The sequence below is a fragment of the Haemaphysalis longicornis genome, unplaced genomic scaffold (genome assembly GCF_048455015.1).
Source record: "Haemaphysalis longicornis isolate Haplotype H1 unplaced genomic scaffold, Haemaphysalis longicornis Haplotype H1 scaffold_1, whole genome shotgun sequence".
Classification (NCBI taxonomy): domain Eukaryota; kingdom Metazoa; phylum Arthropoda; class Arachnida; order Ixodida; family Ixodidae; genus Haemaphysalis; species Haemaphysalis longicornis.
The window spans coordinates 153,665,594-153,691,435 of NW_027526203.1; the positions used below are offsets into that span (position 1 = coordinate 153,665,594).

The following is a 25,842-nucleotide window of genomic DNA, read 5'->3' on the forward strand; positions in this document are numbered from 1 at the left end:
GATCCTCGCGAATAAGCAAGAAAGGACGAGTTACACACGATCTTCTGACCGATACTCTGAAGAAAGTTGTTCTCTATCTCTTTGTGTGTTGCAAACTTGTGGGGGATACAGCTTCAAATTATTCAGATGCGTCAGAAGCTGGCAAAGTAACTGAGTCGCTAGAAATACGCTTTTTAACGCACTAAAGCAACGAAGCGGCCGATTTCTAGCCCAGGCACTGTTGCTCCTCACAAGCGGAGCGTAGCAGACGACAGCGGCGCGAATCCCTAAGCCGACGTCAGAGCCAGGGGGCGCCACTCAAAGATCTCACCGCCAATAGTCATAAGCATTTGAAACTCGTAAACCGCTGGCGCTTGTCATACATCTCGTCGTTGTTTAGCGCAAAGAAAACTGCAGGCACATTTGAGGCAAAATATACGTAATTAACCGGCAACGCCCACGTTCATTTAGTTAGGAATGCTCATTGGGTTGGTTCTTACGATAGTAAGCGAAAAAAAGTGGCAGTGCAACGCCAGCATGTGTGGTAGAAAAAGCAAGCACAAAAAGAACAGAACTTCCACTGTGCAGTTTCAAGCAGGGTGCGTGCAAGCACTGCAAAGGCGGGAAATTTGATTTGCATTGAGTGGTAGCAGTGAGCGGATAACGGCGCTACAGCCCATTATGTCGAATCTCTGCTCTACACTTCCAACAGCTTTCACATTGAGTGGAACGGCTTTAATTTTTTATGTAGTGGGACAACCACGAGGAATTTCTAAATAAATTGTCAGAAATAATCCTAATTTGGCACTAAACTTTCTCAAGTCTGAATGGTGGCGCCACGTAGTGTCTAAACGCGACACTACCCTACGTACAACTCCCCCAGTTTCAATGCAATTCAAAAACCGCGCAAAGAAATGAGAAAGAGTGCACTTTATTATTGCTCAAACTGGGGACAAGTGTTGAACTACCTCTTTCCATCTCACACAGAGTGGGTTGCCATGCGGCACCCTGTCACGGTTGCCAGCATCCCTTTTGACCGCACATGTACCTAAAAATGCCACTTTCAAACATCCTAGGTCACTATCAGAAAAACCGTTTCCGTTCAAGGTGTTTACAAGCGATGCCCTTTCATTTAGCATTATATACAGTCGAACCTGGATATATCGGAACTCTAAGGGGATCGTGAAATAGTTCGATATATTGATAATTTAAAATATAAAATATGCCTGTCTGAAGCTGCTCTGATAACTCCGCACATCACTGAAAGCTTTCCAAGATTGTATTGCGACAAGCTGTAGCTTACCGATTTGCTCCTCAAAGCATGGAAAAGTCCGTGAGATCTGCTTTCTTCTTCTGCGCTATTAAGTTCACCAAACTGTCTCCAAGCTTAGTAATGCTGTCCAAATGAGAAAATCCAGCGCTGTCCACTGTGGCACAACAGTGGCGAATCTGAACACTGACGCATGGGAATGCTGACAGCTCTCTAAATTCCCTCTTTAAGGCCGAGGCACTCAGCGCTGTCGTCTTCGGTATCCGAACACCCCTTGTCTGGAGCCGCACAACAAAGCCACTCTGCACACGACACGCTCCGGAACGGCCGGGCTGTGGTCGTGCTGCCTTCGGCTTTGCATCACGAGTGACGTGCAGTATCGTGCTTAAAAATGGTACGAGGAATTTCGAATACCTCTGCAACGAATATCTTTCTATCAGCCTGTACCTGTCGAATGATGCCCGCTTTCATCGCTAAATCCATATTTTTCCGTTTTCTTGCGACCATGGCTGCGAAACATGTGCTGCGGACAAAACGAACGTGCACCTCACTGCGTCGGTCCCCGTTCACAAGCCACCACTGGTAACCGCTCAAGCACGCACAAAAAATGCCAGAGACCGAGCGCTTCCGGGTGGTTCCCCCTCCTCCTTTATTGCCTTTCGCAACCAATCACTCTCTATGTTATCGCTACCATGCGGCTGCCCCCACCCCCCTGTGCAAGCGTGTGAGCAGGCATTGAAGGCCATCGAAGCGCCGCGCCGTTGCCTCCTTCTCACTGAGTGCGGCAGCGCCCGCAAGAAATCATCATCATCGCCTCCAGGGCAGTTGCAGCGCAGCGTTTGATATATCGAATGTGCCCGTGATCGGGCGTTCAATACACATGTACACCAGTGCTATACTTTTGCATGGGATTTCCAAGGGGATGTTCGGGCTGTTCGATATACGTAATAATTCGATATGTACGAGTTTGACACATCCGGGTTCGACTGTACTGCACAAAAATTGGTTGGCTGTCCTTCCAACAATCTGCACGAAGCAACAAAATTTGTACAAGAAAACACAGCTTAGCTGAAAGATTGGGTAAAAATCTCTCCATGGCATAAAACGCAAACAGCCACAAAGCAGTGAAGTCACTGCCTCAAACTCCACCTACAGCTTCATGCGAGGCAAGCGGGAGGGGCTCAGAAGTGCGTCCAGCTTTCCTGGCCTGACGCATGCCAGGAAGGCTGGTTTCAGCCCATGGCCACTGTGCCTGGCCCCCGATATGGCACTACTGTGGACCACGGAAAAGTAACGTGCGCAGCTCCCTCCCCCATCCACGCAGGTCATGCAGCCTGGAACCATTCTGGTGTGTTCTCCACCAGGCTTGTCCCAGCATGCCGTCCCAACATGCCCCCATCCCCTGCCACAGCCACACGCACGCTCTTCTCCGGACTCCGTGAGGATGAGCGTCTCCCGCTCGGCAGCGATGAAGTTCAGCTCCCGGGCGACGTGGCAGGCCGTGAGGGGGGCGTCGCCCGTGATCATGCACACCTGCGGGCCAAGGGAAGCAAAGCCCGTCAGCACAGACGCTCCGGCCCAGCCCAAAGCTGCCACTGACGACAGCAATGCCGCTGTCAGGTTACCCAGGGTTCTCGCCCATCAAAAAGACTCACCAGTAGGCTGCACGACACTAGAACACATTCCAATGGGACACAACGCAGGTTTCATCCCAGAGCTAGGACACCAGGGGCGGTATTCTCGTAACTGTCCCTTTTGAAAACGTCCCTTTTGCGTCCCTTTCATCGTGACGTACTTCCGGTTAAGCAGTAAGCTTTGGCAGTAGGTTTGCCGCACTTGCATTACGTCACTTCCTGATGTTTGCTTTTAGCCAATCAGGGCTCGTCAAAAGGGACACTTCTGAAAGGGACGCAAAAGGGACAAAACTCGAGAATACCGCCCCAGGTTGAGTCTTAGGTAGTACACTTAGAACTCACTGCACTGAACATAGCACACTAAATGCTTGCTTATGACAGACTCGCGCATAACGCTCATGACAATTACGCACATTTAAAACTTGGTGCATAAAACAGACCCTCACACAGAATGTATTTACTGAACCCCAACACGCCAGCTGTGGTGGCTCAAGTGTTGTTCTACTGAGCCCAAGAATATGGGCTTGATCCTGGCCACAGCAGCTGCTTTTCAGATGAAGATGAAAAGCAGAAACACGTATATGCAGACATTTCGGTACGCATTAAAGGGACGGACAACCGATTTTTGTCGCGTATATGTTCTCTAGCTCATATGAAAGCCAGCGTTTCCTATAGCCCAGTAACCACAAGCCATTTAAAACAAATTGGCGAAAATAATTTTAATTTGGCAGCAAACTTTCTGGAATCGGAAGGGTGGCGGTTCGTATGTCGAAACTTGACACTACAATATGTGTCCCGGTCATGTGACCTGCAAACCTAGCAGCCACTGTAACTGCTGAAACGTTTATTCACTTATCGAAAACCTTTTAACACAAGTATTTATATAAGTTTAAATTGTATATGCATTTTTAAACATTATTTTGAAAATTTTTAAGACATGCCGCCCCCCGCTGCTTGGTTGCTCTCAGTGTGGCTAACTGACCCTCCATGCCCAGAATCAATGGCAGCATTCAATAAACAGTCCCAGTGAAGGAGCTTTGACGATTCTGACTGAGTGAGGGGCGTTTGTTCTGCCAAAATATTCGATTTCAGCTTCGAAATACATCAACGGCAGCTGAAAAAAAAAGTACGCGCCCAGTGAGAATCGAACTTCCGACCTCCACAACATCAAGCCAGATTCTACCTGTCGTCCATCCCAACAGATGGCGCCTTCGTGCAAAATAGACTAGTGAATCAAAAAAGCACACAAAGGAATAAGAAAGCCTGCCATTCACACATTTTTTAGCTGGGGACAAGTTTTTAAATATCGTTTTTAAATCTGCATACAGACAAAAGTATGTTGCCGCGCTACTGTATGTCATGGTTGCCTGAATTAGTTTTGGGAGAACACATACAGCTTGTAGATCTAAAAATTTCGATTTAAAAAGTTCTAGGGCGTTACCAGCAAAACCGTTTATCGTTAAGGTGCTGTAAAGGGACACTGAAGTGATTTGTAAACAATGCGGGATTACGAGCGCAAACTGTAGTCCGGAGTCCCTGGGCCCTGTTTCGACCACTCTGTGCGCGTTTACGCGAATTTATTTATTAGAAAAATCAATTCGAAAATGCTGTCCTCCTCTCTTTACGCTCGCCCATTTTCTGTGGCGTTTTCGTGTGACGTCAGCAGGAGAGGAGCTGACAATTGGCTGCGCTACTGCACGGCTCGCCGACCTTCCGCGACCGAGTCAGTCGGCCCACCGTTTAGTCCGCCGGCCGCCGACGGGTCGTCGCAATTCGCTCGATCAGTTGAAACTAAGCCACAACACGTTTGGGAATGGAAGAATGCGCCTTTCTTTACTTCGTTAGTTTGTACACTGTATTTAGCTCCAAGTCAAGGTCGCTTCACACAGGCGCTGCACAAGCGCACATGCGACGCTTCGGTGACTGGTACGCCAGTAGGAAAATATAAGGCCTCTTGAAGGGGGAGAAGAGTGAGCGAAGTCAATATAGGTACTAAGGAAATAAAATCAACTGATATTTTTACCGTACAGCGTAAAACTAGGGTGCGGGAAGCACTTTTTTGCGCCGGGCGAACAAGCAGAGCGGTCAGGAGCACGACAACGCATCTGCGAACGCTTTCCCGTCTACGAAATGCAATTGCTAGACGTGAGCTATTGTGGAAACTCGGGGGACGCTTACTGCACGAGCGCAATACAACAAATAGTCACCTAAGCTGCTTGAAATACTAAAACTAAATAAAAGTGTAAACTGGTTATACATTATATACCTGATATTTTCCATTATCGCCAGCGGCCCCCTGTGGCTTAGTCGTCTGGTGCGCTAGGTATGTCACCGCAAGTGTTTTGCCAGTCACAAGTTCGAATTGCCGCGGGTACATGCTTTTTTTTTTTATGAGTTAACTTTTTCGTTTTTCGCCGATGTTTTCTATACTGAGTTCACCTTTTTTTGGGCCGCATTGCTCCACGAACTAGTCCACAGAACTCGCGCAGGCTGGCACTGCCGCGCTAGCGAGTTCTCGTTGGCGTGCTGTTGCCATAAGCACCGACTGCTTGTGGGCAGTGGGCACAGGCCAGAATCAACAGACCCTTGGCCTGGTGCGAACACGCTTTTTACGATACAGGCATGAGCGAGGCAAGCTCCAAATATGGGGGAAAAGCGCATGCATTTGAGCGTCTGCGGGGACGCGGAGGGCGTTCATGCACTGCGTAGGCCTCAGATAGTGAATGCTATGATTCCAAGCCGTCCTGGGAGGCTTATCTTATGCATTTTACAGCCGACAACATGGCAGAAGCGCGGTACTACGATAACCGGGATATTGAGAATGCCCATCCAACGACGCTATCGAATGTCAAACATGTTGTTTTACAGACCGAAACCGAAACTTGTTTGATTGCTAACCTTGGGCATCGTCCAATCACGGCGCCCCCTCCTCCCAACGTCACAGCTTAGTTTGTGCGGCCACCGCAAACCGCGCATGGTAGTTTTTCTTCTTTCGCGCTTTGTAAAATAATTACCGATTTGTCAACCGAATAAACGATGAAAAGTGTGCTAATTTGAGCCAGTCTACACAGTGCAAGCAAAAACGGGAGCTTGACAAATTCACTTCAGTGTCCCTTTAAGTGATGCCCTTTCATTTGGGATAGAGAATAAATACTCAACAAAAAAAGCCGCCCGCCCGCATCTTCCCACGGGGGGAACTCGAGCAAATGCGTCGCATAGGGGTGATTGTATTGCGTGAACGTTGCGTAATTGGGTAGTTTGTGGTTACCGTTCGGATGTGGGGAGGGTTTCGTCTTTATTATTCTTATTTAATGTTTCGCGATTTTCGGACACAGGAAGGACAGGTGAAGGTATTGTGGTCATTATTATTTCTTTTATTCGTTGGCTGTCGTTGTATTGAACGGAGAGAACGACTGCTTTATGGTCGCTAAAGTGGACTGTCAAGGGATCTTTGAGCAGCGGTCGTGCGTTGGAGTAACTGGTGAAGACGAGGTCGATGCAACTGCCGTGGATGGTGGTGGGTTGCTTGTTGTTGTTGTTGCTGTTGTTGGAGGTGGTGGAGACGCAGTGCAGGCCGTGGCGGGTCCCCATGTACTTGACCAACCACTCGTCCTTGCGTATGTCAACGACGGAGCTCCGTGGTGGGACACGAGTAATGTGGATCGAGCATCAACCAAGGATCGCAGTTGACTGAATTCCGAGCGCGCGCTCCGCCACTTATATACACAGAGCGCGCAGTAGAGGGGGAGGAGTACGGGAGAGAGACACGCATGCGCACACTTCCGTACACAAGCGCGCGACCTTTCCACGCCCCCCCCCCCCCTTCCCCGCGCCGTTTTCACGCAGCTGGCATGCCGCTAGCACGCCGCTATCACGTGTACACCTGCCGCTGTTGCTGCTGAGCGCGACGGAGCGCACGGGGTAACTACTGCGGATGCGCGCACACATGCGCGCTCCCTGCCGCACCGCCGCAGCTGTTGTTGAGAGCGACGAGGCGCACGGGGTAGCTACGGCGCATGCGCGCACAGACGCGCTCCTCCCGCACCGCCGCAGCTGTTGCTGAGAGCGATGAGGGTACGGGATAGCTACGGCGCATGCGCGCGCAGACGCGCTCCTCCCGCACCGCCGTAGCTGTTGCTGAGAGCGAGGAGGGTACGGGATAGCTACGGCGCATGCGCGCGTAGACGCGCTCCCCCGCACCGCCGCAGCTGTTGCTGAGAGCGAGGAGGGTACGGGGGAGAGACGCGCACCTGCGGAGTGAGTGTGTGGACGGCGCCGCCATCAACGACGGAGGACCAGGCGAGCCTAAGAAATGCTCCGCATTTAAAATCGGTTGTCTGTCCCCTTAAAAGACCCCCAAATGATAAAAAATTGAAGCCGTTCCACTCAACGTGAAGGCTGTCGGAAGTACAGAGCAGTGATTCGCCATAATGGGCTGTAGCGCCATTATCCACTCACTGCTACAACCCAATGCAATTTAAATTTCCCGCCTTCGCAATGCTCACGTGCCCCCTGCCTGAAACTGTGCCAGCGGGAGTTCTGTTCTTTTTGTGCTTGCTTTTCTCCCGCACGTTCTGGCATTGCGCTGCCACTTTTTTTCGCTTACTATCGTAAACACCAACCCAACAAGCATTCCTAACTAAATGAACACGGGCGCTCCCGGTTGGTTACGTATATTTTGCCTCAAATGTACCTACAGTTTTCTTTGCACTAAACAACAAGGAGATGGATGACAAGCGCCAGCGGTTCACGAGTTTTGAACGCTTATAACTATATAAACCGCTTGGCTTTCAAAGCCTCTGGGTTGCACCGTGACAACAGCTGCTACGACGGAACGCTGTGTGGCTCTACTTGGGTCCATCAAGCGAGCTACGACAACAAGGCGAGCTTTAAAGCGCTCTGCACTAAAATTAACCCAGAGCCCTCCACTGTGGCGCGCCTCATGGCCCAGGTTTGGCGCATAAACCCCCCGAAAATGTTTAGGAGCGCGAAACCCGCCGCACCCGTCTGTCGTGATGGGTGAAGCTGCCGGAGCGGTGCCTCACATCTGCACAGTCGGGGAGCGTGACGACCGTGGCTCAGTGCCAACGTGCAGCCGTGGAAGCACAAGGATAACGTCTCGTGGCACGCAGGCGCACACCCGTTACTCCTCGTGTCAGCACGTTTGGCAAAGAGGCAAGCGTGCGTCAGCAAGCACAAACCAGGGCCATCAACTGACGCTTCTTCGAGCATGCCACACCGAGCAACATTTACGGCCTCCGCGACAACAGGAGTCAGTGGAAGCATCCGAAGCAAACAAAGGTGTCTCAGCAGAACCCCACAAACAGATCTGCGCTTATGCACCTGTAAGTAACACCTCGTTACAAGAGACACTGTTCCAAGAGGCACTTGATTAAAGAGACATTTGAATGAAAACGGTTTGGTAGGTTTTCCTATATCCGCCATGTTAGCAAGATTCCAACGGGAGACCTTGGTTGCAAGAGACATGTTTCCCAGGTCCCTTGAGTGTCTCTTGTAACGAGGTGTTACTGCAGCAGATCTGCAGCACACAGTCCTCCAAATTTAACTCCGTGGTGTCCGACAACCCAAAGTGATGGACAAGACTTTGCCGCAGCACACAGTGGTGGTGACAACGGGAACTTGCCACATCTGGGCACTGAGAGACGTTGAAAAATCTATGTGCACAAGAAATTCATGGTTAGACAAGCAGTTTGTGCTCATCTGCGACTAACGGCTGGCTAACTGCAACACCGCTGCAGGGTGAACTGGTAAGAATTCGAGATGGCTTTCCCTGTGAAGACAGTAGCCTATGTCTTCAGTATCTGGCACTTTGATGAGCACAGTGGCGGCACAGATGATTCGGAGTGCAAGATTTATGAGCCCAACAAAACCAAGTGCAATCTAATGACGACATAAGGGGGATTATCGTACAACTGATGGACGGTGGGTCGGTTGAAAGTTTGTCCTTACAACACTATGACAATTGGCCTGGGAGGTCAAACTGTGGCTACTGTAGCTCTTTTATGTACCAGTATAGAGGGACTTGTGCTTACGCGATCAATCTTACACTGTTGCTGCAGAACCACACCTGATTATGTGATTCCTGCTAGCAGCGCAGAGGCCATGCACAGTTGCAATGCATAACTGAAAACATCGCAGAAGCAGGTGAGTGAAGCGCAAGAAAAAAAGAGTGACAATGATGGACTTGTCCAGCACCCAGACACTGAGATGCAGCTTTCTTGACAAGCGGGTGTAGACACTAGCGAACTGGGGAAGCTGGTTTGCGAGGCTCACTTGTTATCATCAATTGTGCACTCAACTTTTCTCGTACGCTTCCATTAGGCATGAGACACCCTCGGTCGAACCCATATACTGTCAAGTCCACTTATAACAAACTCAATTGTCATGCTGAATTGGTTCGTTATATTAGCAGTTCACAATGAGCATTTTCTGCACACGAAAAAAACGCAGCGAGCATACAGCAGGCACACTGACACAGCTGTGGACATCACCTGCACACTGTTGGCTGCCGCAGTGAAGCTACGCAAGCAAGTTTATCGCCTGTCCGCCAGAATAAAACTACCGGGTCAAACAAAGTGGCACATGTGAGAAAGCAGCTCATAATGTGGGTAAAAATTGTGCCATGAATCGTCACCTATACTGCTTTTAAAGGGGTCCTGAAATGCCTTCCGCCGATGCATGGATGTACATGTAACCAAATAAAGCAATGTATTAGCAATCTCCTCCTGCAAGAATTTTGTTAAAGCGATGAGTATTAGCTGAGAAATCGTAAATCAAAAACCGCGAATTATCGTCGCGCCGTATTTCCTCCTCCTTTCAACTGTTTCTTCGCTGTTGGCCTCCCCTCCCATGATGCTCCGCTCCTCAGCGGTGACGTACTTCCGCTATTGCGCTCCCACAGACTGCCGTCTGCTACGGGCCAGCTCTTTCGGCTTTTTCATCTCTGTAGACACCATGGACACAGGCTGGAAAAGCGAACGAATGACCTGGCCGCATGTATGCGGCCTGGCCTTGCCCTTTCGCGGTGTACGTAGCTGCAGGGCTGCAGTTGGTATCGGCGGCGAACTCGCAGCCGCGTGGGGAGAATCGTGCGCTCGTTCCCTTTGGTGCACCGCGCACTGTTTATCCAAAAAGCGCGGTCTCAGATGTGGCCCCGCTGGTGCCGGGTGTTATTTTGCGGTGGTTGTAATTCGTACTACCGGCGGCATGTGAAAAAAGACATTTTCAACCGACACAGAACCCGTGCACAAAACGCGCCGGATCGGATCGCTTTATCAGCAGCGATGAACGTGAAGGCGAAGAGCAAACCAACGCTGCACACGATCAGCGAAAACCCGTGTTCTGACAAGCTGCACCCATGTGTTGCATTCAACACTGACGGGAAAGCGTTTGTTTGCACTTGTTTGGATAGTCGTAAAATGTCCAAACACTCCGGCACTCCGCTAGCAGATCAGCCAGCGAGACATTTCGGAAAACATTTGACAGATGGCGCCGTATGCATTAGTGTGTCGCTACGCAAAACTGATGAGACGCTCTACTAAAACTCCCATCGCGGTGTCACGTAGCGGGACGCAAAAATTTAGCGTTTAGCGTATGCAAAGGCCACAAACGCTGTACTAAAACTCTATTAGCAGCAAAATAGCGTGCGTATGTGAAACCGCTTGCGTTTACAAAGCTGCACGCCGAGCGCGTACGTTTCAAACCTAGTGGCATCGTTTAAATACACTGGCAAGCACAGTGTAACGTAGTCAGATATCAACCGTATGCTCAGGCGACAAGCAAGAGCTTGTTTTATGTGGGGCGGAGATTGCGCATAAAGGCCCGTTCGCACTTGCGACGAAAGCGAGTGAGAGCGGCAGGAATTCCGTTGCTTTGTCGCGCGACGATCATTTTTGTCGAATGGTCGGGACAAATTTTGGTTGCGCGACAGAATTCCCGTCGCTTTCGCTCGCTTTCGTCGCAAGCGGGAATGGAAAGTTCTGCCGCTGCCGTCTGCTACGCAGCTCGGAGGTGACCGCGCGATCTGCTCGGGCCGGATGAACGCGCACACTCCCGCACGGCAGCGCCCCAAGCGGCAGACGGCCGCGTACATCGCTCCCGGCGCTCGCCTGGAGCCCGCCCTCGGCACACTAGCCAGTATATTTCAGGCACTATGATGGAGGAGAGATTTTTTGCTTCCGATGAACCTAGTTCTTTGCCCCTGTGTTTTTAAATACGTGAAGTGGTTAGCACGTCGTCCTCACGCAGCTCTGTATCGTCGTAGCATCGCTGATTGTCCGAACGAAGCTTGCAGCTAAGCCAATGCAGCGACCGAAGCTGTGTGTGTGTGTGTGCATCGCCTCCTGTGTGTTGTGGACGCGTTCGTTTCGCGATGAAATGCGACATTGTACTTCTGCGGGTGGATAGTGCTTCCCATGGTCTGGATTATCTTTCTCGAACGACGTACCACTCAACCTCGCATTTGGTATGTGCAGTGTGCCTGGCTAAAAGCCTTCTCTTGCGCGCCAGAGTTGTGACTTGCTGCTCGTCCCCGCAAACCGGGTGTGAGGTGAGTGCCGTATTTACGACGGGCAGGAGGAGGCAACTCATCGTCTGTCAATCGCGGTTCAGACTTGCAACGCATGTTGTGACGTTGCGTTCGTTCGAAACGCATCTCTGGATTGTTTTGAAGTTGAATAAAATGTACGCGTCAAACCCGGGCATTCGGCTCAGGGCGTTCTCTGCGATTGCACGAAAGAAGTGCCACGGGGCTTCAACGCTTTCTTTACGGAACGTACTCAGGTAACGGAATATCCATGTCGTGTTATGGCCGTGCTGCATTTAATACAAACGGTTAAACGTTTGTTTACACTTGTTTCGTTTGTCGTAAAATGTCCAAGCACTCCGGCACTCCGCCGGCAGATCAGCCGGCGAGCCGACGCTGAGCAGACGACTCATCTCTTTGCCGGAAGTGCGTGAAAAAGCCGCCCAATAGCAGGATGTCTAGCTCATGACGAACATCTGGGAATCGATGATGTAGACATGTGAAGATGGCGGCGTCCAAAAACACGAAGGAAAGGGTGAGAAAAAAGCGACAAACTTTGCAACAAAAGTGTGAGCTTTCCGCTGCCCGTAAAAGAGTAATACTTGGCACAGGTGACGTTGGCGACCCAATCTAGCGATTGCGCTAGTTCATTTAGTGTGCTCAAAATGCCTTTCAGGGCCCCTTTAAAAACAGCCATCAAATATCAGCTGCAATAGTGAATCGGCTGCTCCACGCTGACACAGGCAACACACAGCCGCTCCAGTGGCCCTACCTCTCCTGCACTTGCGAGCAAGACATTTCGAATACCGTATTTATTCGAATATAAGGCGAGGTTTTTTTCGGAAAACCGCGGCCTCAAAGTCTGCCCCCGCCTTATATTCGAGGGCGGGCTCCGAGATCAGCAACGGCGCGTCGCGGGAAGTCATAAAAAGTCAAAAACAGCCAGCAAAAATCCAGTATGTTTCAATCCACAAGCCGAGTTCAAAACCGCAGCCATATTTCTTTCTCTATGCCGCAGCCAGTTTTCCACGTGCGCTTCGCCGCTTGCATATGCTTGTCTTTTGTGTTCCCTCGCTGGTGTGCGCTTGTGTTCCCTCGCCTGTATTCCCTCTACAACGAATGGATGGCCTCCGACGAAACGGCCTTGACACCGTCGGGCCGTTTGAAGCATGCATCTCCGTCGGTAGTGGCTCGCTGGATAGCCGACGCTTGGGCAGCTATACCCGACGCTATGGTGGCAGCTTCTTTCAAGAAGTGCTGCATTTCCGACTCGCTGGATGGCACTGACGACAGCGAAATTTGGGAGTGCACCAGTGACAAGGACAGCAGTGATGCTTCAGATGATGACAGCTCGTGATTATGTGGTATCGCGGCTGAATTTCGCGAACTTCAAAGGTAGGAATTTGAATAAAGTTTCTGGCGGGATCTCTCGCCTTATATTAGTGTGCAAACTTTTTTTCCTTTTCTCCGGTCCCTTCAACTCCACCCTCGCCTTATAATCGTGACCGCCTTATATTCGAACAAATACGGTATCTAGCAAGCACACCTGCCCAGCTCGGCACCATTCAGGTAGGTGCCTTCCCCCTCACATCACCTGGCAATTAGAGCCATTTCATATCCTCTCCTTTTGCGAATTTAGCATGAAATAAGCACTCTCCCCAGAACCCTTGTCGAGTAGTCCACGCTGCCTGGGACCGAACATAACACGAACGCTCCAAAATCACCCGCGTTGCTGCGAGGGCCCCACCCATGCAAGACTCACGACTGGGGCACCACTCACAACGTGCTATGTCATAATCTACTCAAGACAGAAACCGTCGCCGGTATGGACCACCAGCTTGTCACTCCCTGGCTAAGCTTATTGACAATGCTTAACTTTGTTGCCACGTCCACAGCTTTCCTCTTCACAGTGAAATAACTCGGCATGCAGCTCAGCATCATTAAAGCTCCAGAAGAGTGCTGCTGCTTCCCTTGGGCAGTAAATGTGTAACGGCACACTTCCTGTGCCAACCCCGAAAAATGGTGTAGCGATGACTGAAAAGCACGAAAGATGTCGCGCTTCGGCTTCATACCCCAAGTTCAGATTTTTATTGCTTTTTTCGTTTTCCTACCCTCCCTTCCGTCCCGGTCTTGCTAGGAAAGAACACACAAGACAATATAAACAGAGAATGCAAAACTCAAGCGTGGCTATCTCAGTGAATACTGCAGTCGTTCTTCTACAATGTCCGCCCATTACCGGACTGGAGTGAAAAGACATGGCCCCATGCATGAATGGACACACACTTGGCAGGTGCTGGCACCGTGGTGACACCCAGTTGCTGCGTGGCCTATCATCTCTGTCATCCCCCCTCGTCCCCTTCTCCCAATGCCTGCTCCCAGCTTACGGCGGAGGAGGAAGAGGAGCGTGCAGGCGATCTGGCGTGCATCCCATCGCATCAGCGTTCGCCAACTCACGTGGTGGCTGGAGGCCTGGATCTCCTGGATGACAGCGAGCGAGTCGCTCTTGAGGGGGCACGAGATGACCAGGAAGCCGGCGAAGTCGAGCTGCTGCTCGACAGCCTCGCGCGTCACGTCGCGCACCTGCTGGTGGCTCAGGGGGCCCAGCAGCCGCCGGCCTAGCGCCAGCACCCGGGCGCCCCGGCGCGACATGCGCAGGTACACCTCGTCGTAGTCCTCCGGCACGCGGGCAAACTGCGCGCACAGCAGGAAAGGCTCTCGCAACACCATGTGGAAACACGGCCTGCTTTTCGGACCTGGCTTTGAAAGGACCCCACTCATCTTGTCTGTCATTTTCAGCCTGTCTATGCCCACTGCAGGGCAAAGGCCTCTCCCATAGATCTCCAATTATCCCGGTCCTCTGTTACCTGCCACCAATTCATCCTGACAAACTTCTTGATCTCCTCTGCCCATCTAACTTTCTGCCACCCCCTGCCTGTATAAGTGTAAGTCGAAACCCGCAATAACGAAATCGCCGGGGAAACTGGAAAAATTCATTTTCGCGAGAATTTCGTTGCCGCGAGTACGAGACATAAAAACAGTGATATGGCCAGCAGAACGAAAATTTATTGCCAGAAGTCCGTCAACTTACTTTGCCGACCCTTGCCATGCAACAACTTCAAAGCTCTCCCTTCACACTGAAAAAAGTGGTCCATTGCCACGTCGTCGTCATGTGCGGCGAAGAAGGACCGAAGAGTGTCGAGGGCATCCAAAACAACCCGCGGGTTGGGTTTCTCCGCCTGCTTGTCTTCTTGGTCCTCGGTGTCGTCAGCTTCGCGCACGCTTTCGATAATGGCCTCGTCGGTCATTTCTTCGTGCACGACGACATCGTCATCGGCGCGAACGAACGCATCAACCGTGAGCCCATCTGGGATGTCGATGTCGATGGCTCGAAGTGCCCCCCAGGCGTTGGTCAGCGATAGCGGCACTGCGCTGCCAGCACTCTCGCCATCAAGTGCACCTTCGTCAAAATCTTCGTCTGGTGACGCTGAAGCGCAATCCGTGCGTGATGCTTGCACGGTGGTGGTGAAGCCCGCGTGCTTGAAGCAGTTCTCAATCAGCGACGGGGATGTCGCAACCCAAGCGGCGGCCACCATCTCAAAGGCCATGCACAAATTCACGTCGGTGGGACGCTTGTGGTGCAGGTTGAGTAGCAGACGCTGGATCAACCTCTCCCTGTAGGCACACTTCATGCTCCGAATCACGCCTTGATCGAGCGGCTGCAGAACGGAAGCGCAGTTTGGTGGAAAAAAAACCAAGCGCACGTTCGTGTGCTCTGTCTCGTCCATGTGGTGGGCGCTGCAGTAATCTAAAAAAAGGGCCACCGACCTGCCCGCCTTGCGCATGTCAGCATCGAACGCCTCAACCCAGCTGGAGAAAAGAGCGCGAGACATCCACGCCTTCTTATTAGCGGCGTACTGAATGGGCAGCGAGCGGCGGTTTCCTTTGAAGCAGCGGGGCTTCTAGCTCCGGCCGATGACTAGAAGTGGCCGCTTGTCTGTGCCGTCCATATTGCAGCACAACAAAATGGTAACGCGTTGCTTGCTGTGCTTGCCCCCATGGCATTTCTGGCCTTTCAATTCCAGGGTCTTCGACGGGAGCATTTGAAAGAACAACCCCGTCTCGTCCGCGTTGTACACGTCGCAGGGCTGGTACTGGTCCAGTACTTCTCTGTTGGTCAGCAGCCATGACGACGTTGTTACAGGGTCAACGCTTGCTGCTTCTCCTGAAATCGCCTTGGCCACAATGTCGTGCCGGGCTTTAAAGCGGCCCAACCATCCAACGCTTGCTCTGAACTGGTCGTGCCCAAGGATGCAGGCAAAGTCCAGTGCCTTCTGCTGTAGTATTTTCCCCGACAGTGGCACTCTGTTGGCACGCTGTTCGCAAAACCACGCGAACACCGCCTTATCGACGTCCGGAAAGGCCGCCGCGGTCACCGTCTTGTTCTGCGCACGTGCGCCATTACCAAGCGCGGCGAGAATGGCATCTTTGCCCTTCAATGTGGTCGAAAGCGAGCTGCACGCAATTCCATACTCGTCGGCGATGTCTTTCTTTTTTCTGCCCTTTTCAACTTCCGCAATGATGGCAGCTTTATCGTGAAGCGTCAGAAACTTCCGCTTTTTGGCTGGTGGAGGCATCTTAGCAAGATCCGATGGGCCGGTCGCCACACACACAACTTTCACGCAAACAGTGACACGTGACACTGGCCACACACAACGAACTCGCGTGTGCGAGGCTACGGAAGTGACGGAATGACGGAAGCAACGCAGGATAGGATTGTGTCGCCCCCTAATGGTGTCGCCCCAAGGCTGCTTAACATGATGATGATATTGTTGCCGTTCTTTTCTTTCTCCGCGATAACGGAGAATCCGCTCCCAGCGTCAAGCTTTTCTCAGGCCCCATTGTAACTTCGCCTCGATTTCGCCACCAGTCCCAGTCTTCTCTTCGTCGTTTTGATTGATTCGAACTGTTGGTGTTGCTTTGGCCTGTTGAGCTCGTCTGATGGCGCCGTCTGGTGGCACCACTGACTGTATCAGCATGATTGTTTGCCATCGCCTGCTGCAGTGTGGCCAGGCATGTTGCCTGACACAGACCCCATCGCCGATTTATGTAAACAAAAATGGCGGTACCCACGCTAGCACGCCAAAAGCAGACGTTTACGAATTTTGAGTGCGTACAACACGCGTACTAGCATATTTTTGACAGTTAACATTTGACGGGCGGATAAAATAAGGCCCGCACCGTAGTAGAAAATTCGTTAATGCGGGAACGCTGTTCAAAAACATTTCGTTGCCGCGAGATATGAAATACATGGGCTTCTATGGACGTTCGCCGGGGATCCGGAATGTATTTCGTTGCCGCGGGGATTTCGTACTTGCGGGATTTCGTTATTGCGGGTTTCGACTGTATAATAATACCTCTGTCACCCGAGAACTTCCAATCGCAATTGAATCGATCTTGATCAAGCTTAATCCGGATCAAGCCACGGCTACATGGCCAGTTTCAATCGCGACTGAGCTGGATCACGCTCGACTCAATCCTGGGGTGGAATTCTCAGTTTTGTCCCTTTCCCGTCCATGTCAAAGTGTCCATTTTAAGAAAGCGGACGCAGCACATTCATTAACCAGAGGCCTCGCAACTGCAACTATGTCACGACTGAGACAGACACAAAATAGGCATTTTCTGAACGAACACAACTCAGAGTTTTGCCACTGGTTCCCCAAGCTTGATTGAGGTTTGCAAGCACAACCGGAAGGGAGCGGTGATACTCTGGTCCTCGCTGAGTAATGCCATAGAAGGTGACAACTACAAATAACACCACAAATTGTGTCAAATAACTCGAATCAAACAAGCGCGTCGTAACATTCATACAGCATTTACAAACTTGCATTTGTACACCCTCAACACCCTCGAGTGAATCCCACCAGAAAGCAAAAACGGCCTCGCCATGCATGCTAGCGGCTGTGTCGAGTACAGCGGTCAATGCTGGTTTATCTTGCAGTACTCCCGCTGTTGAAAAGAAGAGCTCACAGACCGCAACACAAATCGCACCCGTTACTACGAGAGTTTGTTACAAACAACCACACTACAACGGATGGCCGTGGCACAGCTGAGAATTGGGTTGATACCGGCTATGGCTGCACTTGGTCACCCGACACCAGCCGCAAAGTGCCCCTTTTGGCACCACCTGGCATGCCAGAGTCCACTTTGTCAGTCTGGATTGACACGTGCTATCTACCAGCCGCGGTGCATCGAGCACACTTGACACGTGCTGGTGTGATGGGGGTGCAATTTGGCAGTCCCTCCTCTGCTCGCCCCTCAGCAGCCCAAGCGGGGCCCCGAGTGAGGTTCGAGTGCCCCGGCCACCCGACTTGCCATGGGCTTGAGGGTCTCGGGGGCTCCCTTGACGGCCCCAATGTAGGTGGTCTCCATGGCACCAGGGGGCGCAAAACCGGCAACCACCGACATGCGCTTGAGGGCGCTGCTGAAGTGGAAGCGGCTGAAGATCTTCAGGCCGGGGGCACGGCCCTTCTTGGGCACCACGCAGTCACCTGTCACATTGGGAGGAGGAGGAATGCCCAAAGAAGAGATCAGCGACCTTGTACAGTCAAACCCCGCAATAATGAAATCCCACAACTATGAAATTCCTGCGGCAACAAAATATTTTTGGACCCCTGTTAACGTCCATAGAAGACCTGTATTTCATACCTCTCGGCAACAAAATGTTTTTGGACAGTGATCCCTCATTAACGAAATTCGCTGCAAGTCCAGTCGACATTTTGTCTACCAATTTGAGGCTAACATTGTCCAAAAGTGCTCAAATATATATTTTTTGTGGATTCAAATTGCGCAAACTTCTGCTGCAGCACGCTTGCACGGCCACCGCCATATTTGTTTACAAAAAAAAAAAAGAAAGAAAAAACACGCGCAGCAGGCAGCTGTGGAGACAGCCTTGCAGCGACACCACCAGGGGGCAACACATGGTGACTCACGGCACGGCTTTGGCTTGGGCTAGGCTAGCCAGCTACCGCTGAGCACTAGGCTGAGCAGCACGTGTGCGTTCGTTGTGTGCATGGTGATCGGCATGTCTGCTCTCGATAAGATGCTTCTGCCAGCCCAAAAGCGGGAGTTTTTATCGCTACAAGATAAGGCAGCCATGATTGCCCAAGTCAGTGGCCCAAGTGAAGGAAAGGAGAATAGCGCCTAGGGTTTGGAACTGCGTGCAGCTTGCTCTCTACCGTTTTGAAAAGCAACGCCACCAATCAAAGCCACACATGTGCGCTAAACAAAACAATGATGGCTGCGGCCTTTTCAGACTTCGACAAAACGGTGCTCACTTGGTTTTGTAAACGGCAATGGAACAATGGTCGTGGGAACAACGAGGCCCCACTGTCTGGCAAAGTTTGTCAACAGAAGAAGATGGACTTTGCTTGTATGCTCGGGCATGCTCGGTGCCGAAGACCAAGCAGAAAAACGTGCAGAGAAGGCAAACCTGCGTTTGACACGATTCAGTCGTTCTTAGGCGCAATGAACAACCACTTCTTGTAGTGTGTGAGCTGCGTGTTGACGTTGCTGCAACGTAAGGCTCGCAATAATATAACTGACTTTCGGAAATAAATGTTCGATTCCAGGGCAATTTTCCTGTAGTTTATGTTTCATTCTCGCAGCAACAAAATACCCGCAAAAGCGAACTTTTTGGCTTTCCACGTGTTCAACTGTAGTGACTTTTGTTTTGACCACAGCTGAAACTGCCTGTACCAAACCTATGACTGTCATCCCAAAATGACTCGCTGCATCCTGACTTCGTACTACCGTATATACTCGTGTAAAAGCCACACCGCCATTTTAGAGGGGAAAAATATTTTAAAAATTCAAAAGTTCTGCCCTAAAAACTAAGTTGTTGTTGCCACTAGATGATGCTAACTAGTTTTCGCCGACAATGCTGTCAGCCCCACTCGAGCCAGCACCAATATCTCTTCATGCGGCACATCGGCTCAGCTGTGTTTTCGGTTGGCATTTCACCCCTCGGTGGAGCCCTGTTTGGGCCAGAGGTGATGGGCCGGCTTCTGAGGTGGTTTACTACGGTGTTTAAACTGCAAGAAACTGTACACGCCGGGGGGTGCGGTAAGCGAATAGGTGGACATGCATCCAACACGTACGAAAAGTGCGTGCAACACTAGATCTGACAGAAGGAAAACCTTGCTGCAACAAACATAAGCCGAAAGGTGTTCTGCGGAAACATGTGCAACTTCGCAAAACTGCAAAAGGAACTTGTCTCAAATGTTATCGCACATGCAGAGACAGTTACTTGGCACCGTCCGAGAAGGTGCGCATGAAAGCACTCGCCATTTCTCACCACGTGGGAATCCCGCTAGAAGAATTCAATGAAGCCAGGGGTGGACCGTAACTTCTGGATCTGACGCTGAACCACAATGTGCCAAAAGCTTCCAAGTGAGAATGAAGGCCAGATGTTCAAGTTTCATTACTTTGTGAAAGCTTGCAGGAGAGAGCACGGCTACAATCGGGTCTCAACTGTAATTGATTGATTGCGGGGTTTAACGCCTGGGCTACGAGGACAAATGCCGTGGGGGCTTCTGGAGTAATCTGCCCACATTTTTGCTTTTCGCCTCCATCTGAAAAGTAGTCACCTCGGCCGGGATTGAACCCGCATTGTCATTGAGATCAGCAGCACGACGCCTTAGCCACTGAGCCACAAATGTTGTGGGTTGGTCTAAATTGCCAATGCAGACCAAACTCCCATGCAGTTCAGTGCACCAGAAGCCCCCCAGCTAACTTTAAGGGTGTGAGAAGTGACATTGTGCACTAGTGCATGGATGTGCAGGAAGTTTCCGCCACAGCCGCAGCGGCCGCTTTTCTGATGGAGGCGAAAAGCAAAAACTCCCGTGTGTTGATATTTCGGCGCACGTTAAATATCCCCAGGGGGTCAAAATTAATCCGGAGCCCTACCCTACGGCGCGCTTCATCGCCTGCGTTGCGTCGGCGTGTTAAACCCTAAAATCAATCAAATCAGTTTCCGCCACACACTGTCTTCAAAAGGGAGGCGCTCCCAGAAGGGAGCTTCCCTCAGGAAATCACTGTACGTGTTCTAAAGAAGGGCTGGATGTCCGATGAACTTGCTGTCAACTGGATAACGACTGTCTGGGCAAACAGATAACGAGGTCTGCTACAGCGAAGCCCCTTCCAGTGGCTGACAGTTTCAAGGGGCACTTGACAGACTGCTTCAAGGGCCCCCCACTCCAATGGATTTGGACGCGGCCTCTGGAGGACTGATGAGTGTGCTGCGGCCACTCAACATCTGTGTTAACTGGCCGTTGAAAGCAGAATAGACGGCAGCAGCCCATCGTGAGAAGAGCCCTTCGGGGTGACCGAACAAGGCATCACTGCAACAGGTGTGCGCGTAAATTTTGAGTGCGTGGCGTGCGGTGTCACTTGACAGCCTTACGAAGATGGGAATGGGGACAATCACCACTGCGAAAAGGTGGGAGATTCAGCGACAATAAAGGCACTTCAGGCATGCCACCTGGGCCTCTTTAGCTTTTCTGCTGCAGTCACAGAAACAGTATGAGGCTGTGGCAGGCAGTCATCCGCCTGATTCATGTAAGAGCCGCACCCAACCAAAATTCGAGAAGAAAAACGTACGATTGCACACAGAAAGTGAAATCTTTATAGCGAGACCTAAATAGCTTGACTAACAAGAAAGCCAAAGCACTGTAAAGTTGGTGCTGTGCATTTAATTTCCTGAAGTGGATGCCACCCCAGTTTCTCTCCCACTTGTGCAGCACTGACACGTGCTTGATCATGGCATGGTTCAGCAACAAGTGCAGGCCACCCCTGATGGAGAAAAATGGCACTGCAACTATCACAGACAAGCACATCTGCCCAAACTGCGCATAATGTGTAGGGGAGATGCCAAAGAGCACACATTTTGGTACACCCCGTCCTGAAACAAAACACTCCCACCTCCCCTCGCGGGAACCCCTGTGTAGATGCGACGCATAGGGGGTTCATGTTGCAGCGTTGGACAGCGGAGGAACGGCGCTGGAACGATGGAGCGGAGTGGCGCAGGCACCGCGTTTTATAGCGCGCATAACGGTGAGGGGACGCGCCGACGCCAGTGCGTCTGCCGCGGCTATGACGCAACACAATCCAACACAATCCACTTTAATCCAATCCAATCCAAATCCAATCCAAGCAAATCCAAGCCAATCCAATCAAATCCAATGCCCCTTGCGAGAGAGGGGCATCGGAGAGGAGAGGGGGTGAGCGGCAGAGAGCGCAGCTCGCGCGGCGAGGAGAATGGGGGAGGGGCGGACGACAACGACGCCGACGACGCTGCATGGACAAGGCGAGTGAATGAGAAGCAGTCGCATCTATAAAACACTGCCGTGTGTTCCCAGCACTGGTTTTTTGGCTCTTTCTCCTGCACGGCCCAACTCCCCCGTGTGCCTTCCTTCAGTTTCCTCCCGTGCCTGTTCCCCTGCCCCCTCTGTGGACCCCACGTGGTGGTGCTCGGTTCCTAATGCTAGTAATCTCTCTTTTTAGATGCGAAGCATCTCATGCTCGCAGCTGTGTCCCTCCCTCCCTTGTTGTTGTCCACCGTCCGCACTCTACTGCGCATGCGTGTCTCTTCAGCCCCGTCAGCGTTTGGCCTGACGTCAGCGCAGTCCAATATAAAAAGAAATAGTTAGGTGGCGCCTGGTTTCGATCCCACGACTCTCTGGCCACAATGGGAAGTACGTGGCGCTCTTCCCACTGCGCTACAAACCGAGACGGGAGCATGTGCTACGAACGCACTTTATGTCCTTCACTCATTCAAACCACGTCAAGAAGCCACTGATACAACGAAGGCATGCGAAGCTGAACGTCAACGGAAACGACGAACTGAAAACTTTAGAGGAGGATGTTGAATTTCCAGCGGGAAAGCAGTGGCGGGAAGCGCCACGCGCCTTGCAGCTCAACCAGAGAAGAAGACGAAGAGGGCAGGCAGCGGGTAAGGAGCGGGAGCACGCAATAAAGAAAGACGAGAACCAGGAGGTATTCGATCAGGTAAGGCGGGTGTCGGTCTCTTCGTTGTCTCTACATTTCTCTGTCTCTACATGGGGGTTCACACTACGTTCCCATTCGTGCTCCGATAAATGAAACAACATAACGGCAACACAATGGAACCTACACGGAAACCCCATGATGCTTCGCATCCTCCTCATGGTTCCCCACGAGAAGATGGTGTAATTTTTTCACGACTACCCCTCCTCTTCCAGCGATGTTTTTTTTCTTGCTGGCTGGCATCAGCCTATGGACCGGTTGCATCATTTGAAGTTCTGTGTTCATACGATGCACCTTCCTAATGCGGATACTGGAAATGCATACCATAGTTGGCCATTTGCTGAGAGGACACCCGTCCATGACACAAGGCGGCCCCATCTGGGCGCAGGGTGTACGCGGTGCGGGAGATTCGGTGAGCATGGGTGAGCGGTGTGTACGAGAGTAAGTCCTAGTAAACCCGGACATCGCTGTAATCCAGTCGCATTCCCGTACACGTTGATTGTGCGCAGGACAAAAGGAAGCCGTTTCTTTGATGCGTACTGAGCGCCACATTCATTTGTTACAGCGAAGTGTTTCATGCCTATGATTGTGCAAAACAAACAGGGGCTAGGAAGAAAACATGAGGACGAGCACACTCTAAAACTGGAATTTCATTGCTTCAACGAAAGACCTACATACCTACAAATCTATCTTGTTTAGTTTGCGCATCATAATCAAACTTCCAGAGGGGTTGTGGAAGCGTATATTTCTAGGTACAAAAACACGTGTCAGTCAACCATCTGTGGCTTTGTTGGATAAAGAAATGTTGCTGCTATCATCTTGTATCTAATGTGTGGAGCATTACACGTGTTTGCTGTGTGTACCGTGGAGCATTTTTCATGATGATGTTGTGCAGTTTTGTACGTATATAAATCTTTTGTTGAAACAATAAAATTTCAGTTAGAGTGCGCTCGTCCTCATGCTTTCTTCCTAGCCCTTGTTTGCTTTGCACAATTGTAGCCATTATTCGCTTCCAACTAGGTCAGCTCGCTGTGTAGCGAAGTGTTCCCTAGAGAGATGTGGCCATTAAAAGCCAACCCAGTGCAGAGCCAATTTCTCCGGCCTGTTCTACAGTGAAGTCGTTCTCTGCTCCTTGCAAGTACGACTTATCCCGACCAGGTGGGTTGCTGCTAAACCCTCAGCCTCACCACGTACCGAGATGCAAACATTAAACTCCCCGAGCTACGTGCAGCCCCAACCTTGAAGTATTGAAGAAGGAGTAATGCCCACTTTCCCAAGGGGACCCAGGGGTAGGGAGGGAGTCCGCGTGTGGGACAGAGGCAAAGCACGCACCCTTGGTGAGATTCCAGTCGATGGCGGTGAGCGTGGCCTTCTCCAGGGGGTCCCCCACCAAGCCGTCGTCCAGCTGGGCCAGCGACTGGCACGACGCCAGCACCTGCACGCTCTCGAGGGGAGCCTCCGACACGGGGCAGATCTCGGGCCGGTCCCTGCACGATTTGCGGAGGAACAAGCATCACGACGACAGCCACCACTTCCCAGAAGGGCTAATGCCTCGGGCTAGCTGCTCAAAACAAGTGGCTTGCCAGCTTCCACAAACCGCGGATGCACCCCTGGGCTAATCGACCAGATTTAGGGGAAATATTCAAGGTGGAGTAGCCTTCTGCGAAGGCAAATTTGACATCCACCTGAAACCAGGGTGAATTTTTCTTCAACAGCAAAGTTTCTGATTAGCTCTTAGCTTTCCTTTTGTAACTGTATACAGCTGCATTTCGGGTGGATGTCAACATTTCCTTGGCACCCCTGGGCTGCCGCACTTCGGCGGCCCTGCAACGAAGCAAGGATACACTATGTGGCATAACGGCCATTGCAGCGGGTGCAAGCAAGTGACCGGATAATGTGGCAACCAATGGTAACGCAAACAACACAACTTTGCAGCTGCAAGACAATAGCCGCCACATCACTGGAACTAGGAAACTACCGCCACTAGCGGGTGGCGGGCGGGCGACATTGGGGTGTTGTTGCCAGATTAGGTTCAGCGCTGCGGGCGCGCTGTCTGCTACTCGTAGAAATTGCCACTCGCGCGTGAGAACTTTTCTACAGCTGGCAGATTGCCCCTTTTTAGGATGTCATTTGAGAATTTTTTTGTAATTTACGAACCGAATAAGAAACAGGATGCAAAGCAGCATTTTTTTGCACGGTAACGATATTAACATCAAGGGCTAGTAACACGCTTTCCTGTGCACCATACAGGCATCGGGACTTCGTGCGCCATGGAGTTGTGCCCGATTGGTTTCTCAAGCACTTAAAATTGCACGCACTGTTGTAGTGAACATCGTCTGTATCACAAGCTGGTTGTTTTTACCGAATGGTGCCAGGTCCCACCACTTTTATCGGGACAGTTTTCAAGCATGCAGTGGTCCATAGGGTGCTTATTAGCAAACATAAATGTTATGAGTATGTGCCAGTGGCGTACATTGAATTTCTTTCCGGGTTTTCAGGTGGAGAGGGTGCTCATAAAAATGAAAACATAAGGACAGCAAATGCAACACTTCAAATTACTTTAGAGTCCAAAACTTTATAAAAGCTATATCCATCATAGGCAGCCTCAATTGGCTTTGATCCAAGCTATATAATATTCCGTAACAACATAATTATGGGGGGAGGGGGGAAGAGGGCGCCTGCCTTTCCCATCCATGTACGGAGCATACGCACGGTTTTTTACCGTGCATCACAATATGTTCCAGCTTATTCGCATTAGATTTACATATAAAACGAAATTTCTATCAGCACTAGCTGCAAGATGCATTGAGCTTTCTGATTTTCCTGGTGCGCGTTTTGTGAAATTGTTGCGCGACCACATCACCAACACATCACACGTTATTCCTGGACGCAGGGCTACCATAGTGAGCCAGGAGATGACAATAAACTGCAAATTAAAGTTTTGACAGATAAGTGACGATTAGAATGAACCGAGTTTCGTTTTCAACTCCAAGTGGGTTTCTTCCCATCGCTTGCTTGCCTTGAATCTTGCGCTGGCCATAATCATTGACAAGGTGTTTTTACATCACGTGGGGACTAATTGGTGTCTTTAATATTGTCAAACCACCAGATTTCTTCCAGGGAACCATCCAAAATTGTGAAATTTGAAATAGAAGTTGGGCTTCACAACAAGGCATGGGCACCACGCGTGCTAGCATTTTCTTTGATACCTGACAAACTGTACCGAGCAAATCAATTTTTTTTCTCTTGGACGGGTTTTTGAAATGTTTACCCACAAAATGTATATTCTAAATTTTCCCTCCTACTGGTGGTTCGCTATATACCACTACCTTTTTTTTTTATTTCCTTCGACA

General features: G+C 50.9%; 1 protein-coding gene across 1 annotated transcript in view; it reads right to left on the reverse strand.

Annotated features, from left to right (window-relative positions):
• Nucleotides 1-25,842, reverse strand: part of LOC144138053 (endoplasmic reticulum transmembrane helix translocase-like) — a 118,790-nt gene that overhangs the window by 51,853 nt on the left and 41,095 nt on the right. The window contains exons 11-14 of the mRNA XM_077670127.1: nucleotides 23,822-23,976; nucleotides 17,801-17,976; nucleotides 13,883-14,119; nucleotides 2,671-2,782 (exon numbers count right to left, since the gene is read on the reverse strand). Of these exons, the coding sequence (XP_077526253.1) occupies nucleotides 2,671-2,782; nucleotides 13,883-14,119; nucleotides 17,801-17,976; nucleotides 23,822-23,976 (680 nt within the window). The remainder of the gene's footprint in view (nucleotides 1-2,670; nucleotides 2,783-13,882; nucleotides 14,120-17,800; nucleotides 17,977-23,821; nucleotides 23,977-25,842) is intronic.